Raw genomic sequence first — 20,691 nt, 5'->3', positions numbered from 1 at the left:
AAAAGGATCCAGACTGGACAAAAAAATTATCTTTACCTGTTTTGTTTTTGATGACTATAACCCACCTTAATCCAAAATCTAATTATTTGGATTAGATTAGGAGACTGGATTTTCTGAAATGCCCAGGCAGACCACACACAATTTCATATTTGGACCCAGGGTAGGGTTTCATTTCCAAATCCCTCTTAATTCCGCACAGGCAATTGTAGCTTCTTATTCTCATGATAGGAAATATTTATTCTTCTGGAAAAGTTTAAAAAATAAAATCCATGTCTCTCTTGGCTTTCATTACATTCATTTGCTATACCTGAGGTCATTGCAATTCCTAGGAACTAAGAATTGCAAACATAGCTTTTCAAGTGAGAAATATTTGATGAGTTTTGGGTTGTTGGTCTGCTCCTACATGCCATAAAAAAAGCAAAGTAGCAAATAAAACAGCAATAGCAATACTAGCCACCTCTGCCAGTGCGTGAGAGCATACTGCAACAGAGAACATGGGATGTTAAGACAGCAAAGAAAGAAAAACTCACAAGATTACAAAAAACATGCCTCCCACGTAAACATTTGCTGATTACAAAATAGGAGCCTTACTTCTACTTTTACAATAAATTCAGATCCACCTATAACTGCTTTAATGAATCCAAATTGGTTCCTGGATAAGTTAAGCAGTCTTCATAAGACAACTCATTAAGAAATAAGTAATAATTCTGCTTTTAACTGCTGCCTACTGAAAATGTTCTTTAGAAACTGATGACTCCTTTCTGTATTCACAAAGTGGATTCCTCCATTTCACACCATTAACCTTTACCCATTTGACAAACGGGGTTTTGCTCCTTCCATGAGAGAATCAAAATACTAAATATTTTTAAGAACATTATTAAGAGCATTATTAAGAACAAAATACCACCACCCTCAAAAAAAAAAAAAAAAAAAAGAAAAAAGAAAAAACCCAAACACCTTTCTAAATATGTAAAAACACCTTGCTTAAAGAGAGCAAATAATTTGGACAGTTGGCTTCTGTGCGGTTCTTAGAGGCTGCACTGGCAGGAGGCATGGACAACTTGAAATTTACTCCCAAAACATCCCCTTAGGAAAAGATCCTCCAAAAGATTTCCTAAATGCTCATTTCTATTCTGTGTGTTTTAATTAACGTACAGAATAGAAATTACCATTTAGATAAGATAATGCTCCCCAGCCATCCCACCTTTGCATCTGGAGGCTCTGCCAGATCTACCAGCCCCTCATCCTTTCTTATTTGCCAGCAATCCTCAGGCCCAGGTTTGTATTAATTCAGCTGTAGTTTAAGAGTTTCTCCAAGGCAGTCTCTTCAATTCCAAAGTGCATGAACTGCTTAATTTGAGTGCTCTGTGATTGAAGTACTTTAAATAGAGAAAACACTGCAGGAAATTACAGACCACACACTTGCCTATGTGGCTACTCCAGTAGTGGTATGGAAAAATGAGCATACATGTTTATGTGCATTTCATGCTCACAGTAAAGACTGCAAAGACATCCTTGATATCCAGGCTGAAATTTCAGAGAGTTCACATGCAGAAGTCCAGGAAGTCACAAGAAATGCTGCCGCTGGGGTTTGTTATGTGAGAGCTAGCCCAAACCTTACCCAGGGGCCAGGCTGCAATACAGAGTCATGCAGACCCTAGGAGATAAAATGATTCTCTGCCTGGTTACGGAAGTACCAATGGGATTTATAACCATTTCATACAAACGGTCTTTTTTTCCCAGTTCCTTTCCCTGTTCCTTGTTTAAGACACACACTTTTTTATTCTGCCAAGTGCCGAATGTCTGTGCATCCCCCTTTACTACCTGCCTTTTTCTAAGCCAGGAATTGCAGCGGGAACAGGGATCGTGTGGCTTCTGCCACAACTGATGGGTACAGGCCTCCCCTGCAGAAGCTGCTCCACTTAACCTCCTCTAGACATAGAAACAGGGGCAAAATCTAAGGGGCCTATTTGTACTTGTTAACATTTAGACTCTGTGCATCTCAGGGCCACGGTTTGTCATTTTGATTTTCAGCAAAGTGCCATGCACACCTACATGAACAACTTAGGTAACACATTGTATTTCTATTACAGTGACCAGATTATGAATTCCTAGACAGTGCAAGTAGCTTTTCACTGATAACAGAAACTGACCCAGAGTCCCAATCTCAGCGAAAGAAATACTGAATTCTGACGCCAACACGCATAATGGGTAGAGACAAGGGGAAAAAACAATTAAGTAAACAATTAAGTAACAAAACAGTCATTTTGTGTTAAATGGATACCTTCGTCTCAGAGTGGACTCAGAATTTTTAAAATGGGTGTCAAAAGTTCTTTTTTTATTCTCTTTTAAGCACGTCAAATAATAAAAGAAAGAAACTAATTCCATCTAAAGTAGAATAATATGCAGCATCCAAAAGCATGGCAAAAGAGGTAGTCTAGATTTTCTTGCATATAGAAATAGCTAAGCTAAATGAAAGTTGCAGAAGTTGCAGAAATGAAAAAAAGAAAACCACCAAAAAATTTGCCCCCCAAAGGTGAAGTGCTTAAAAGCCAGGGAACGCCAGATTTACAGTAGCCCACCAAATCGCAGTTCCCACAGTGGCGCACAGTTTCCACAGAGCACTGAATAAGAAGGATGACTGATGGAAAAGAATTATTATGTGATTCCCTAATATGAGGAACTGTATCCTACTGTACACATAAAAGGAGAGCTGAATTAAAATTGCATGGAAAGACATAAGCTTTTTTTTTTTAACGTGTACTCTACTTACAGTAGACAAAGCACTACCAATAGCAAATTAACGTAACTGACAGTCAGCTTTGTAGGGAGAATATATGATGGCAGAACAGCAATCTGCCGTGGTTCAGAAAGTACAAGGGAAATATGCCTTGTGAAACCACCACCACAGAGCAGCGCCCTGAACGCTGGGATGAATCTTTATGTTGCTGTAAGAAGACCAATATATGTCAAATTCTCCCCCAAATTTGTCCTGAGTGCTTCGTTAGAATTAGTTCAAGCATGAGTCATTTAAGAAACTTAATACTCTGTATAAAACTGTCCTTTTCCAACTCAGAGAATCCACGCTGAAAAATATCCAAATTCACATTCATTCAAACTGTCAGTCAGGTGAGTCAGATGCGACGGGTCATTTTGCAAGACATTTTTAATATTAATCATAATTTACCCCAATTAGTCTTCATAACCAGGTTTCTCCTTTCAAGGGCCTGAAGGTTGTTCTTTGAATTGCTCCTTTTCCAAACGGCCACTATTCACCAAGCGCTCAGAAAGACAGACTGCTTTCTTCTCAAAACGCCACCTCCTCGGGCCCTCGCCGGGGTCCGTCCCCCGCCAGCCGGGGACCCCTGCCTTCCCTGAGCAGGGGCTGCCGGCAGCGCCCAGCAGCCCGGCCCGTGGCAGCGACTCGTGGCCAAAGGCAATCTCTGCTTTTGAAGCAGAAGGGACAATAAGAAATTCTAGGTTATTAGTTTGCACCTAATATAGTGACCAGGAGTTACTTATCGCACAGGGTTTTTTCTTTTAAAATGACCAAACAGTGTACACTTAGGGAAAGAAAGTTCTATAGGCTTCATTTTGTTGGGTTTATATATAAATCCAACTAAATTTCACTTCCTGTTTTTTCATTAATAAATACTGAGGAAATAAGGTAAATGAAGAGCCCAAGACAGCTGAGGTGTCAAAAAAGAAAAAAAAACACCAAACAGATATTTGTAATAAGGCAGTGCCTGAAGTTGGATGCTGCATATTAAGATGACAAGCAGTCCCAAACAGTAGTAGCGGTAGTTATTTTAACTAGCACAAATGTGCAAGTGGAGACTTGAGATGCTAATTACAGTTGCCACACGACGATTCACACAATTCACATACTTTTCATCAAGTTATTTGTGAAGTAATATAAATTAAGTAGTCGAAAATGTGTGAAAAGCGTGGTGGAGGATTTAAATATTTACAGATGCGGCTGCTCCTGCAAGTTAGCCTTGAAAACGAAATCGCGACTATTCATTTTCAAATCCGAGTTGTCAAGGAAGTCACAGCAGCAGCAGAAGCCACCGAGCCTGCCGGCTCCTCTCGCTCCTCGGCACATCGCTGGCCCTTCTCCGCAGCGCCTGGTGTGCCCCCAGCCGCAGGCCACCAAGTGCTCCCAGGAGCAGTTCTCAGCTGCTTTTTGTGCTGTCTCCAGTCCATAAAGCTGTCCCTCCTCCTGTCGTGCTTATATAATACACTCCCCGAGGATATTATTCGGAAAAGAATTCCGACTTATAAAACAGGTTTGCCAGCTGAATAAAACCTCTAGAGGAACCGTATATTTTAGGATCTCTTTTCACATAATAGAGCTGCTGTAAGGTACATTTTTTCCTTATTATTATTTTAAACTAATCTTGAATGGAAGAGACTATTGTTCCACTCAAAGTACTGTCACAACATTTCTATTTGTTCAGATAAACTCAAATAAAAGGTGCGAGATGCCTTTAGTTAGACTGAAAGCTCACTATCATCATCATAAACTATCATACTCAATCTGTGATAGCTGAACAGCTGTTAAGTAATCTCGTGTACTAGCAATTTTCATATTGGACCTTTACATTTCATTTTCTTCCTCTTGCAAAACAAATATTTAAGATTTGTATGAATCCCAGAAGTTGCAGTTAATCATGGAGAAAGTAAAATATTAGCCAAAAACTCAACAATGTTTGTTTTATAATTTATGCCCACTGTCCTCCCACGAGAGCAAGTTAAGGGCTACCTGGAAGAGTTCAAGGTGTGCTGCTCTTGATGGAAAAAATATACATGGAGACAGAGGGGGCATCCCTGAAGAGCGCTGGCAGATCGTGAAAGATTCACAGAAGAAATTATGCTGCCACTGATAAGTATGCACTTGCAACTCTGGGTAAAAGAGTAATTGCTGATCCTAGCAACGGAGATTCAGAAGGATTCATTTAGAAAAGCTTCGTTTTAGAAATCTTCTAGTAAATCTTAATCCTGTGCCATATAAGTAACCGGAGCTCAGCCAGCACTACCACGACTGAACAGCAAAGCCATGGAGCCACGACCCTGCTGTACAGTCTGCTCGACAGACTTTGCTCCCATCAAATTCTGCCCCTTGTCTTCAAGCATTAAGCTGTTCAGCAGATCGCATGGGAAACTAAGAGTTAAGTACCAATTTTTGTACTTTGTACCAAGTTGCTTCTCTTGTCTTTCTGCCTGAAACCAGACTCTGAACACTCGCTTCTTACACAAGTTGTCTTTTAAGTGATTAGTATTGTAAAAGCATAAAGAACAAGCATCAGCGCTGACCTCCATAGCCAGCCATGCTACTCAGCAAATACTGATGAGAAGAAAATATTTATAGAGGAAAAAATTGGGGAAAACAGAAGAAATAACATGGTGGTGGTAAGGACAGTACTTGCAACCAAACAACAGTTAAACTTACAGTTTTGCTGTATTGATATCTCAAGTCTAGCATTTGGATGATACAAAAAACATTTCCAAGCAGCAATAGAAATATTTCCCAGAAAAGTGTTACAATACATTTACAAGGTGATTTCTTTCCTCTGTGCACAGGTTTCACTGTTTACAAGAACAGCACAGATGCAACAAGTCTGTTGCACAAAAAGGAGTATTTTTCTACATAAATACGTATTTATTTGTATGTGCTCAAAACATTTGGTAACAATGCATACTTTTAAATACACACTAATATACACATATTTCTACATGCACAGTTGATCATGTGGCCACTCTGGCCTTTGCTATTTTATTTTTTCATCTCAGGAGAAACCAGAGTACTGCTGCAACATCACACGTCATGCTGCTAGAGACTAAAGCGTTATTGAGCTTATTTAGATACTAGTGTCAGAAACTGAAAGCTGAAACTCAACATGTGTTTCATAAAGCAGTATGCCCTGTTTTATTACTATGAAAAAAATTAACTTATGCAATACATACAAAATAACTATGTTTAAAGGCTTCAGCGCAAGGATGTATTGTAGAAATACAAAAACCAAAAGATATGCAGTAAGTTCCCTTTGTATCTCCATTTGTATTGGGCATTCATACATGTGTAAGTCAGGACTGGAGTTTTCTATCACTCTGTGAAAAGAACTACTTACCCCTAAAGGAGTCCCAGCTTTGGTTTATGGGTTTTTGAACACACTGTAGTTCCACTGATAAAGAAAAAAATCCTGCCTCTTACCCTGTTAAAGTCCCAACTCAGTTTTGTTATAAATTGCAGCAGAATAGAAGTGATGTATTCATAGATTATTTAAGTAAATAAGACTTCTGCCATTCCAGAGCTCTGCATGTTCACCACTGCGCAGCTGAAGAACTGCCAAGTGTTAAGTTTTATTCCAATACCTGAAACCACCTAATTTTCTCCAACTTAGTTTAAATAAAACATCAATGAAATGTCTACACTGACCACCCTTCCTATTAAAAATCCCCTCTTAGCTTTCTCAGGTGTTGAAATAAAAATAATCTCTCTTAATAATATACCTTTTCTATTAATTTGCCATTTTTTCCTTCATGTTTAAGAAATACCTTTTATGAAACTAAAAACTTGCCAAACTTTAACAAGCAGCATACAGCTTTACTCTGACTAGTGGGGAGAAGTTCTTAGTATGTTACAAATGAACAGTTACGGCCCATGTCAACTACAGACAATGTCAACACAGACAACATACAAAAAGCAGAAGATAGGAACATCTCTTGGACTTGATCACCACTTCTGTTTTTTCCATAATTTTCTTCCGTTTACTAGTTATGAAGCTTTGGTTTCCTCAGGGATCCCGAAATACATAATGGCCCATGACGTAAGCTGGGTCATAGCAAGAGCAGTGTCTTAAGAGCTCAGAGAGCTTCTGTTTTAATTCTCTCAATACAGTTCTGTCTCAAGAAACCTGACATGCAGTCAAGTCACAGCTCAGCCTGACAACAGCATTCCCTTGTTCACAGCTATCTGCACAAAACCAAAACTGCTCATAGTGACACTACTGCAAAATTAATCTTTTTTTAGTTATCTCCATCCATGTAAAGCGCAGATTTATGCCTCTCTAGCGGCTGTACTCTCAAACAGATCTACAATTATGAAAGCCGAGATTACTTCTAATATCAGCCACCTTCGCATTTTAGGAATGCCAAACAGTCACAGATTCTCAGCATGGAACATATGCTCCAGTTCATCAGCCCAGAGATTTTGATGGCAATAATCATAATAATTTTCCAGTTATGGAAAAGAAATCTTTACATCCTGTGTTATTTTCTATGTTATTGCATAAATTTTACTGCTGGTTTCTAACAGTGACTTGTTCAGGGTACTGCTGCTGTTAAATACTATCTAAATGGCAGTATGCGAAGTCCACGTCACAGGTCACTGGAAATTTCTATTCTACACCCTAGCCTATCCAGAGGTGGACTGGCCCAAAAGCAAGGTAAAGTCTGGGTAGCAATACACATTGCAGAGGAGCAGCCACTTTTTAAACTGCCTTGCTGAGCTCTAAGAAAGATTTTAATTATTAAAATAAGATTACTATACTTATTTAAGTGGCCCAAAGCACACCAAACGCAATCTATCACAACCAAGATTCATTTTAGAGTCTAATCAAAACCAAAATTCATCTACTTCACCTCAGCTCTATCTCCAGTAATTAAAAACTTGCTTTGACCCACTGCAGCAGTTACAGAATCGAGTATGCAACACTCCTAGAGTTTAGCCTATCATGCATTTGGTTGTAAAGGAAAACCAGAACGACAGCAGTGCCCAAAACAGTCCAGATTTTTTCTCTGCCCCCAAATTCCATCTATAGAAAAGTGTGAGAAATACTGCTGGCAGCCTTATCTCTGTATCTGCAGTGAACATGTCCAGGATTTCCCAGCTACCTGACCACCCCTTAGGAGATGCTCTCACCAAGCTGCCACATATCCAGAAATCCTGGATACAGGCATATGACCTCCATACTTTGAGCAGACAACATCCCCTGGGGGGAAAAGGAAAATGTCGGAGGAATCCCGGAAGAATGGCAAACCTGGTAGAGGAGGAAGCCAATGAATGGAAACTTGCCGCTTCTCTTGAGGTATATATTCTTCATCAAACTGAAACCAAAGGGTAACAGTCAGGTTGCCACAAATATATACATCCCATATAGGTGTTTGTGGGGGAGAACAGGATACGCCTCTGAGGAAAAGCATTTGGGCCAATGCCTACAAAAGAGCCAGTCACAGAAGCACTTCAAATATCTGAACAGAAAATACTTTTCTGAAGGAGATCATCTACTGCTGATTTGCTGGAAGCGGATTCCAGAGTTCTGATGTGGTCTGTGACTTGGAGTCAACGAAGCAATGACCACCTGCAGGACCAACTTCACCATGAAACTACGAATATATTTTAGGCCATTCAGGGGTACCCCCAGTGCTATGCTACCTGTAGATTAGCTCAGCAAGGACCGTCTGTTCCTCACCTCCATGCTTTGTGTAGCTCCCCCATCCTTTCCTATGCTACGCTATTTTTTGAGATAGTCGTGCCAGAACTGCAGGTAGTTATAGCAGCAGCAGCAAACTATTTCTCTCTTCAGTGTGTGTTTCAAAGTGCTTTTTTCTACTATCACAGTTCCAACAAGAGTTCACATTGAAGGTAAAATACACAGGCACATACACATGTATTCTCTCCTTTACCTAAGGTTAGTGCTGCGGTGTGACCTGCCTCAGGGCACTCACCCACACCCTTCAGTCGTCAAGGAAATTAAACAAAGCCAGTAAGCTTTATCTTGAATCACTCATAAGTGATAACTTTTAAGCCACTATGAGGGACTGTTACAAAATATGCAAAGTTATCTGCAAAGACAGCAAAAACATCTGTGTAGATCTAAAATGTAAGTCATTGAGTTTAAGGATGAAATAAGGTAGGAATTAAGCTTTACTTCATATACTATGCAATGCCATCTAACATTAACAGGATTTGTCTGCTGCAGTTCAATTTTCTTGGTTTTCAACTTTAGAAGCTAAAGGTAGTGCAGACATTTTAGTGCTTGGGCATATAAATGGCTAGCTGTCACATTTCATCAATAACGGTTCCACCAACGTTAACATGACCATGCTTCAGGTACTTAATAAATTACAGGTTTTGTCACTGTGTTACATATCCAACTACAAAAACAGGAATAAATATACTATATACATACTGTCCAGCTAACACATAATGTATTAGATACGAATCCACTACGCACAGAACATAGAGCTAAAAATGTCATGCCAAAGTGACCATTTCTGTAAGAAGCACTGTAAGACTCTGTCTCGCTGACATTTCTTAGGGAATCCACTTGCTGTTAAGGCCATTTTAAAATTCTTTCACAAACACTAACCTTACCAGCACCCTCAGGACTCTGGCAGTCTGGTAGGGTTTTACCCACTTTCCCAGACAAAGGAGAGCTCTGCTGTTCAAATTACTCCCTTAGGGACACACTGCACAACCCCTCCGACTTAATTTTACCTCTTCAATAATACCACTGCAAACACACTGAATGCTAATAATAAATAAATTATTCAAATATTCAGTCTCCACGGAGGCTCCACGTGAATCATCTTCCTGAAAGGAAACTCCTGAAGAGATTGTCAGGTACGCTTCACATGAAAAAAAATGCTGATTTAAATAATAATGCAATGCAAATGAAAAGCATTTTATTGTAACAAGGAGGGATAGCAGCATTGCTGTTAATTCAGCAGGTCGACTAAAGCCAATTCACTAGCAAACACAGCACGAACATTACAACAGTTTCAAGTAGGGTGGAATGGCAACTGGGAGAAGCAAAATTAGAAGAAACATGGTGGAGTCAAAAAGTTTGGTGTTCTTCCACTAGAGAAAGAACACTGGTGAACTGAACTGGGCACTCAAAAAAGCCCCGATCTCCACACAAAACAGTGCTTTATAGAGGTAAAAAAGTCAACCTCCAAATGCACATCTGAATGTAAGGACTCTAATTCAAACTTCAAGTTAAAAAAGATACTAAAATACACTCCCCTGCAAAAGCAAACTGACAACATGGTTCCTTTTCACAGTTAGATTCCCCCCTATTTAAGGTTCTCCCATTAGTGTAGCATCAGAATATGACACAGAATAAGTATTTTGTAAACTGACAGTTCTGTGCAGTGAGAAGCACTATTAACATTATTTATAGAGCAGAAAACAGAAGAACTACTACCACAAACCAAGAAAGAGCTTAGTTTCTTGGGGAACATGAAAAGCATTAATGCTTAGTTAGATTTGGGCATAAAGGTCTTGCCCAAAGCTGTATTATAAACCAGAGCACCTAAGTCTACCAATCCTAAACACTGGATGGTCTTCCAACCCTTTTTTATTCCGACGAACCTCTCTCATGTTTATCACTACATTTAAATACTATATACTAGTAAAACATTTGTAATACACGTGCTATCTTGCCACATTGGTTTTTCTTTGCATGTCTTGGTAGTAGAAGAAAACAGATCTTTTCTTTCCAAGTCTGGTTTTCTTTTGCAATGTAAGACTTGCAGTTTTGAAAGTTAAATTCACATGAGGCTTACTGAACTCTCTTGTCTTTCAGGTCTCTCCTGTTCCTCCTTTCCCCACCCCAGCTGGCACATGTATGGATACCTTGCATTGCACGGTGGGGCTGCACATATCCCCCACCGGGGCAGGAGCCGCATCTGGCCTGTTTCTGCAGCAGAAACAATATCCAGTTAAGAGGAGATAAACTGAATTTCCACTGTTAAAAGCCCACTGGGCCTGCAGTGGCCTCTGATATTTGATGGTGACTGCTGACAAATGCATCCCAATTTTTCACAGTGAGGGACAAGGAGAGGGTCTGCACGCATGCATATGTCCTTTTCTTTGCAAATTTGCTGCCAACTCCCATCTTCAAGGTAAAGAGAAAAACCCCCCACACGAAACCTCACCAGAGGAGAGACTAAGTAGCTAATATTGGCAGAACTTGTTGTCCATAGAAGCTGGTCCCTTCTTCTGTTATAATTTTATTTTAAATGTCAGAATTAACACAAAAAGCAGGTTGGACATCTTGATTTATAAGAGCAGATGATCCTAATTTAATCTTTACAAGAGAAACTAATAACAGTTACACTCTTTCTCCCTCCTCCCCCTGGCTTGTTTTTACTTCAGCAAGAGATTCTATTAATAGCTAATACTTGGAAATGTGAAAGTCCAAGTCTGCTCTCTCATTTCTTACTCAATGGACAATGAATTAAATGGACTGTTTGGTCATTTCAAAGAGTGTCACGGTTATTAAAGAAGGAAAAGATCTCTGTATAAATGTGTGCATGTGCTCATAAATAAGCTGGTTCCTCATCTTTTTATGTAGGACTCTTCAGGCCTGGTCTGTACAGATTTTGTACAAAATAATCTTTCTGAATTAGGGATGCAATTTTCTTGCTGTTTCAAATAAATCACATTCTTATCCAACAATAAAGGGAGCTGCATTTTTTGGCAATATCCTGAAAGCCTCATTTCATGCTCAGATATCAGATGTCAGCAAATTAAAACCTGAAAGCCACCATCTTAGACTGAGGGCATCAAAGGCTGATATTTTTACTGAGGCCAGAGTTTCTACTTCCACTGCGCAACAAATTCTGGAGTCACCATCTCATACTGGCTTCGGCGATATCTGACCCTCTGAGGACAGCGGCTTCTGACTCTCCTGCAAGAATACCTCAAAGGTGGTGCCTGCTCTCTCTGGCTACAACAGCAGTAGCTGGTCCAAGGCACGTCAAGCATGGGTTGTTGGAAGCATCAGTCAGAGATGAAAATGTCCTATAAAATGTTTTCCCTGAGAAGAGGCCAAGCCATCCAAGTATAAGCATCATATCTCTTGCTCTATTCTGGAGAATGAAGATGAGTGTTCCCTGTAGCTGATGGTACGGAGTGAACAAAGCAACTTGTGAGCTCTCAGGAAGACAAACCCTCCTTTCTCAGAGCTTTCTTAGCCAAGCAGCATTGAAGTGCATGATTCTTCACTCCTCCCCCTCCTGTGTTCTGCAAATGGAAATGTTTTTTTCTGGCCAATCTTCTTCTTTCTCCTAATTAAAAAGGAATTGTGACTTTATGGGAAAGCTGGGAGTCTGACTTCAGCTCACTGAATGCTGCAATCCTACTCAGATACAAGGGCAGGTCTGCAAAAAACATTTTTAAGATCTCCAGAGTAGCTGTTCATATCTTTGATTTAACATCTAGAAGCAGCAGATTGAAACTGCATTGATCATCAGATAAGCAAGTGGAGAACTTTCTTTCGTATGAGAAAGCAGATGTATAGCAGAGATATGGTTGCAGCTACAGCTGATCAAGAACTGTTGGAAGAAGTAATCCAAGGCGAAATTTCTAGTCAAAATAAGGAAGGCCATCTCGATTTTCTCATTCCTTCCCTGAATGATAAATACTTACCATACTATAGCAGGGGTCCTGCTTCTGCTGGGTTTTGTTCAGTAGTTCAATCCCGGACCCACGAAGCTTAACCCAGAACTGCAATAAGACTGGCAGCAGTGTACTTGTCTCAAATCAGAGGGGAGACATTCCTTTATGCCAGTACACTGCCTGATCACAGGGCTCTTGCATCTTTGGGGGCAATGTCTAGAGTTCTTGCACTTTTGTTTCAATCCCCACTGGAACAGGAACAGCATACGCAAATCTGTTTTCACAATACTGCACTCTGTTTTCCTGCCAGCTGTAATTATACCCACAGTCATCTCCGTACACTTCCTTGCAACTCAGGACAGAACAAATTTGATACAAGAAGACAAAATGGTATGTTGCATTTAGTTTTACTGGAGCGTAAGGGCAAATAAGACAAAGAAGAGTGGTAAATTCAATTTAATTTTTCCAAAATAAAAGTTCTCTCTCACTCAGAGATTTTTAGCTACTATAGACAGTCACAACTCTTTAAGGAACAGAACAAGAAACCCTACAGAGTCCAGGTACATTTCACAGCCAGTACTCAGCTAGCAGCTGCAATTTACACAGGACTACTGCTAAAGTTAATTTGTAGTTTTAACTTATTTATAGAGAATGTTTGATATATTGAAAGCAAAGTAGACAAACACTCAAGAAGTAGTTTAAATTGTTGCCATTGATTCCTGAACAACTGCATCCGCAAGGCTTTAACATACGCTCAATACCCAAAACCAGAGCAAAAGAAACAAAGCAGATCTTACCTGAACACGACGCATTAGTTTCAAGGCCTCAAAACTACTATGAATATGTCCTCTAGCTAGCACAAGTTCTTAAAGAGTTTAGCATACCTCTGAATCTTTTCTACCACACAGACTTCTTCTGTCACGTATTGTATTAAATAAAAATGGAAGCATTAACACAGTTGAATAAAGAAAAAACAATGGCAACAAAAGCTCCAACACAGAAGATTAAAAAAATTAAGTGGTGATTTGATACCAAACTAGCATGTACTACTGTACAGTACAGTTACACAAACCTAGGTAGAAAAGTTAAGGCAATAAGAGCAAAACAGTGTACGTTCTCTGGGAATCCTGAAGACTAGAATGAGACAACCTCCATGGACTTGCAAATTAGTTTTGAGAGAAGGTGTCAGAATCTGGTAAGGCTAAAGATCCTGTCTATATTGTTTTAAGTTCTACATGGGATTTCACGAGAAAAAAAAAGAGCCCAAGGACATAAGGAACAATTCTCATCTAAAAGGAGGACAACATTTTAAAAAGCAGCTACAGCAGGTGACTTACACAACAGGAAAAGTTAATTTATCATTTGCTTGTTCCGATCAGAGGGTTAATGTTAGAAACCACAGTACCATGATCCTCAAAGAAAAAAAGACAAAAAACCCCATGGAGGTAGCCATCTTACATCCAATAAAGTCACAGGCTAAAAGGACACAGCACATACATTTTGGGAGATGAGTTAAATATTCTTGAACAAAATACAGGTAAAGACAGCCAGCAGAGAACAGATAATTAATCATGGTCATTTCAAAGACACTAAGGACACAGAACAGCTACAATGAATTACACCCTCCCGTTCTCTTCCTTGACTATTCTGACATCTACAGATAACCAGTTTCTCAGTCACTCTTTCTCTGCAGAGATATGTTAAATACTTTACAATGGTTAAAATTACTTTGCCAAATAGTTCAGCTATAAAATGAATGGAAACCAGGAGAGTTTGTTAGTCCATCTTGGCTGAAAAAGCATGACTTACATTGTGGATTTTTTAATCTTCATTCTCAAAACCAAAAAGAGCATTTCCTTTAACAACTTACAAGAAATGAGGTGTGACAAGTGCACATGAATATTATTCTATATTGTTGTCTATAACACAGATTGAACCTTCTTTTCACGTGTAGCAAAACATTTACCAATTTAAAATCCCTTTCTTACTAAACTTTTGACAATCAAAAGGCAGTAATATAACTTGCAACTGATACTGGAGTCAACTTTTCATTCTCACATATGCATTAAGCTGGACATAAGGACCAGCAAAAGGGACTTAAGATGGTCATGTAAGGTAGGACCTGACAAGCCTCTCCATGACCTCATCTGAAATCTGCCAGCACTCGCTTGAATTCCTTTACACAGGTCTTGTGGAAAAGGCAGTCAGAAGCAGCAAAGAGACAAATTTATTATTTCCTTGAGACCTGCACATGAAAGAGCTCACTGAAGGGAAAAAACAAAACAGAGGCTGCTTGGGTTATTTTCTTGTTTTAAAATTAAAACCAGGAAGTGTTAAAAGATGACTTTACAAAGCTTTTTCTTCACTCCACTCTCTCTTCCCTCCAACTTCACGTATCATGTATATGAGAATTCAGATCAGCTGCCTTCTCCACTTGAAACGGCAACACAGAACGCCAGCTCAGTTAAAGGTCTGCTAGGCTTTGCTGGTTGCCTGAAAAGACAGTCACCTCTCTCTTTCTCTCTCTTTTTTTTTTTTTAATATGAGGAAATGTTTTGAGTTTTAGGGATTTTTTTGGGGGGGGGGGAAGATGGAGAGCAGAGAAGAGTCTTTTTCTTTCTTAAGAGAAGGCTTTAAGCAACTACTGAGATACGGAGGTCTACAAAATAGTTGCTCTTAATTCCTAAAGATCCTGCATCATAATAAGAGGTAGGCCAACACTTATACTGTACAGACTTGACACAAAATTTCACATTTTATGAAGTCAAATTACAAAGACTGTTCATGCACTAGTACACATTTAGAAACAAAAATCATTCAACAAAAGAAAACTAATAATCAGATCTTTTCACAAGGATTTTTTTCCTTTTCCAGTAGGAAACACTGCAAAGACAGCAGAGCTATCCTAGCCAGAACAAATTCAGAAGATTCAAAATTCTACAATTTATACCATCTCCTAGTATTAAGAAATAATCTGAATCCTTTAATGCATTTCAAATATGTTTGAACAAATCTTAGCATGGGTATTAGATAATTTAATGATGCAAATTCATAGATATGTACAAGAGATCAGTTAAAAAATTATTCTCAGGCAAACTACAGATGCTGGATTACTTTGGCATGTGGAAGGTGAGCAGTATTTCCTGCAATTATATGTTTGTGAATCTAGTTACGAGTGAGGCTTCGTCCTAAGTAATTTGGATAAATGTTCTGAAGAACATGGTACAATATTTTCTCCTAGACAGCAGGCCATAAAACTCTTGGCACCGTGAGAATGAGCACAAAACTTCATGGACTTGCAAAAACTGTAAAGTCATCCTAAAGGGTCTAAGTTACTTTTGCACCATATACAAATGCACGGAGTTTGGGGAAACAGCCTTCGCTGCGTGTTCCCAAGACAATTCTGTTAAGAAAAACGAGAGTTCTACATAGTCAATAGCAGGAATGTAAACACACTTAGCAATGAATAATAATTTCTAAAAGTCTGATAAAAATAGACTGCAAACATTCACCTATCAAATTTGTACAAGCATAGCTTTTGTTTATATTGTCCATCTAATGAAATAAGATATTTCAAATTCCCCTATGAACATAAACACCCTTAAACATGGTAGGTTTCTTGAGACAAATCTTCTGTCATTGTTTTCCTCGCCACAGCACTGATACCCTATCTGTACAGACATTTTGCTATCAGCACAATCAGGGACTAAAAGAATGGGTCTCTCTCAAAAAACAATCCCGCCTCATCCAGACAGCTATAACTGTTACTCAAACGTTTTGTTATGGGCACTCTTTATTCCGCACAAAGGAAAAAAATGCCTTTGCCTTAATTTACAGTAAGCAAACAATAACCTGAGGAAAGAAAAAAAGCAGCAGTTTTCATAGACTACACTCTATGCAATAAATCATCATTTTCATAGCACCAGATACACAATAAAGGAAACAGGTAAAATAACAAAAATAAAAATAACTGGTCATTTCTTCCCCAGTGAATATTTTAAAAGCTGTGCAATTTGCAAGAGGTATTTGTTAAGCAGAACAGTTACTCTTAAGATGTAGCATCCATCACCTACCTTGTAGAAGGGCTCCATTTCTCTTGAAAAAGGTGCTTCCTGGCCAAATGGGTGGACCTGATGTGCTAAAGGTAATAAGAAATAAGTGTAAAGAAAATCTCATTTACATTCAATAATTACAAGTCACTATTTGTACAAAATCCATTTTGTTTTTAAAGCTAATGTAACTTCATGGCATGTTTGCCTTCAAGCAAAGGCCTAAAATCTAACTTGAAAAATAGGTTAATTTGATTCGAGATTCACATTCTCTTCACAAGAGAAAAAAATCCTCAGCATAGCACACGCCCACGCTCTAATTTAGAGGAACGAAGAAAAAAGCAGGTTGAAATAAATTAAAAAAAGGAAACAAATCAACGTCAAAAATATTTACTGAATTCACAGTACAGCAAAATAGATGACTTTTTTCAAAGTCATCTGCTAAAAAACAAAATGCTTTATAGCTTTTACTCAGTCATAACAACCCACCATTCCAGCTGAAGCATCGACATGAGAAAGCCTTAGCCAAACACTACGCAATTGCTGTGTTTACACAGGACTACTACGTCCACGGGAGCGCCATACATTAAGAAATGCATCTCACTGCATCAGAGAACGCGCTGGTAAACGAGCCGCCCCGCGAGTCCTCAAATTAACAAAGCTCGGTTTTGTCCGTGAGCGCGGGCTGGGTGCTTGCAACTGCCAGTGGTGGCTGCAGCCCTTGCCGGCTCCTGCCTCCATGCAGCCCCATGCTCACCCTGGTGCTTGGGGTTCTCCTCTCTGGGACACCTCGCCTCTGCCAGATGTGGCTGGAACTGGGCAACAAACCCACCATTCACTGGGAAAGAGGAGGAAGAAGAGGAAACAACAGAACGGTCTTCTCAACTTGGCTTCCTCCGTTGATTGTTTTAGCTTACTTTCCTAGTGACGATTTTGGTTGCTTGGGACAGCAAGTTCAGTAGAGGAGACAAAGCCACAAGGCAACAAACACAGTATGTTTTTAGTTTGGAGGCACTGCATAGGAGAAACCCCACCACGTGAGGGGCAATGCGATGTGGAGTAGGAAAAAATGGCATCCTCTCAAACAACCTGAACAGCAGTTCAAGTAAGCCAGAAAACAGATGGAAGAACCTAAAGACCTGGCAGGACAGACAGACCTGTAGCCACCAACTGACAGGCGACTTCCCTTGTCCCTGTCCATTTTGCAATTACCAGAACAAAGAATTTCAAAGACGGAGCTCAAGGAAGACAACAAGGTAAGATCTGGAAAAGAAGGAGCAAAAGCAGAAGTACGCAAAAGTGCTCATTTGAAAACGTAGCTGTTTGGCAATGAACCATCCAGCTTTACGGACAAAGGCAAATTCTAGAGAGCACGCGAGAGAGGACATGCAATGCAGGGAGAGGCTGTGCAGTTTTGAAGGTGAAGGGAAATTGTGCCTGATGGGATGGAAAAACAGGAGGCACTGGAGGGATATAAGAGTGATTTTATTAAAACAGTGACCAAGGAAAATAAGTTTTGCAGATGTATTTTGATGGCATATCTGTGAGGTAAACGGCAGCATAAGAAGACCTGGAGATGCAACACCAACACACCCCTTGTAACAACCTCTACTAAAGCAGAAGAGCTGTTCTTCCTACAGCACCCTCTGCACAGCCTTTCCCTCAGGCAGAAGGATTTGTTGCAGTCCACATAGTCCAAAGCAGGGGCTCGGAGCAAAAGCTGTCTGTTAATGCTGCCCCATTCAGAGACTGATGGAGAATGTCAAGATCAGAAGCCCTAATCAGAGCAACAAAACCAACTTCCGAATATTACGTGTTCTTTATACAAACAGCAACTCTACCCAATCACTCCTCAGAGAATGCTATATACATAACTAACAGCAGCTTCAGCCTGGGGTACTTCACAAGATGCCCAAGCTACGACAGCAGATCCAGCAGAACAGAATGCAAGGAAAGAACGGTCCACAGGGAGCTCCTTGACGCCGTTCGGCTCTCCAAGACGCAAACATATAGAGCATTATGCTATTTACTGTGCGGGGCTATTCAGGGAAAAATTAAAAAGCAACCAAACTTCCTGGACATAAAAGGCAACCTTGCACTTTTCATAACAATGTAAATCGCTTTTTGCCAGATACGCCCCTCCTTCCACTATTGCGCAGCTCATTATCTCCAGGGGAAATCCACACACTGGTGCCTCCAGGTCTGCTGCTCTCCTTGTTCAGAAGGGGAGTCCTCAGTGCGAAAGGCACCATATGTAAGAATTCACTGATTACATCCTAGGGCTCAGACATAGTAAGTATTTTAAAAGCACAATACCTAGGGGAAATAACTAAAAACACAAAGATTTGTTATAGCATTGCTGAGGAAGATGGAAGAGACTGACTGCTAGAAGTCCTCTAAAGCTTAAAAGACAATCATATACATTTTACTACACTAAGCTTTTCTTGAAATTAGTACCACAAAACTACATTATCAACATAAAAAGGATTACCCTATGCCCAAATTCAAAGCAAGAGACCAAATACCCTTCAGTAGGAGTATTATTAAACAACTCTGCCTTTATCACCTTCATCTTTGGAGGCAAAATATGAAGCAAGCCACGCACATTATTTCTATTCAAAGTTACCCTTCTCCTCTCGTGAGTAGGCAATCACTAGACAGAAAGCACTGAAATGGAAAACAGATGTTGTCCATTACATTTACAGCATTAGCAAAGTTCTGATAAAATGCCACATATAAAAAACACACACTACTTTTACAATTATTCTGCAGAGACTCTTGTGCTAACATATAAAAACTTCATTGTGTGGCTCTTTTAAATAAAGTGTTAAAATATGGACTGTAAAAGGATTCAAGGCAATTACATGAGTAATAAAAGCCTTCTATACTCCTGAACAAAAAGGGGAGTTGAGAGACAGAGAAAGAGACCAAAATGACCAAAAACAAGTTAAGTAGGCCTACATTCATAAGTGCTAGAGTGTACTGGGGCATGCACTTGTCTAAACAAGCACACTTGCTTCATACAACTTAACGTATTCAATTGTTTGCATTTCTTCGAGTGAGCTTCAGTCCTTCAAGTGTAGCTCCTCAACTCACATGAAGGTCAAGGGCTGTTGAAGGCATTCACACTTGTGTAGAATAGAGTCACATTTTTATATCACATCGGAATCTAGAGTAGTCTTTGGGACAGCACGTGTTAAGCTACAAGTAGAAAGCAATAATGTGGTCTTCATATCGTACCAACGTGCTGCAGAAATCAGAATTCATAGAATGATATGTCTATACGTATCAAAAGCCCAAGTAAAAAATAGTGGAATTATGAAAGGAAGCTGTAGTAAAAAATTTACTCCCAGACTCTGATGTTCCTGTACATGGGTGGAAGTGGCGTTAAAGAATGGATAGGGAAAACTTGCATATATTTGAATGGACAAAATGTCTCTACTAGGGAAACAAAGCAATAGTGATTTATCTGTTACTTTCCAACTTGAAAAAAGGCCCAAGGCTTTCATGAAAAAAACATCTGATTCAGCACAAACCCTCATGAACTGAGAAAATTAACTGTGCCTTCTCAGGGAAGGAAGCTAAAGAATTCAAGCATGTAAATAATGTGCCACGGACACCGGTGAGGCCTTTCGAACGACAAACTTCTGTGCTTGCAGGGCTTTGCTGAAGTTTAGCTAAGCCTTATCAGTGTTGGATACATTGCCTTTCTGTTCCCAAACTCTTGGACATCAAATCTCAGATGGTATTAATTATTAAAACATACTTCAAGTTGACAAATGACAGATTTAAACTATCTCTCACTTTAAAGTGTTCAAAAACTGCTCCTCCATGTTCCAGATTAAGAAACCATTTGAAAAATTTTATTCTTCTAAAGACCATCTGTAATAAAAAGCCATTTGGGCCATCACAGGCATTTTTTCAAATGAACCATTTCTTCTTTTTAGCCTTTAAGTTACTGGAGAGCAATGACTGGTTTTCCTGCAGAAGTGAGCAGGACAGTCTGTATTTAGGCAAAATAAAAATAAAATCTGTTTTTTGAATTTTCATTTGTGATAAACACATGCTGTGAGTAAGACTAATACTTACACATTTAGCATTATTAATGGCAGTGTTTTTCCCCCAACTTATTAGCCGAGCACACTGACTAAAGTCAATTTCCAACAAATCCCCACATGGCTACTAGAAGAAAGGTAGTAACTAGTTTGAACAACTCCTGTATCAGTGTAAAGA

The 20,691-nt window shown here is 39.5% G+C and overlaps 1 protein-coding gene across 4 annotated transcripts in view; it reads right to left on the bottom strand.

Annotated features, from left to right (window-relative positions):
- Positions 1 to 20,691, bottom strand: part of FOXN3 (forkhead box N3) — a 222,166-nt gene that overhangs the window by 61,072 nt on the left and 140,403 nt on the right. For all 4 annotated transcript variants that reach the window (XM_064512204.1, XM_064512205.1, XM_064512206.1 and 1 more), the window contains exon 4: positions 16,483 to 16,547. In XM_064512204.1, coding sequence (XP_064368274.1) covers positions 16,483 to 16,547 — 65 coding nt within the window. The remainder of the gene's footprint in view (positions 1 to 16,482; positions 16,548 to 20,691) is intronic.

The sequence above is a fragment of the Dromaius novaehollandiae genome, chromosome 5 (assembly GCF_036370855.1).
Source record: "Dromaius novaehollandiae isolate bDroNov1 chromosome 5, bDroNov1.hap1, whole genome shotgun sequence".
Lineage (NCBI taxonomy): Eukaryota > Metazoa > Chordata > Aves > Casuariiformes > Dromaiidae > Dromaius > Dromaius novaehollandiae.
This window is presented reverse-complemented; position numbering and strand designations above follow the sequence as displayed.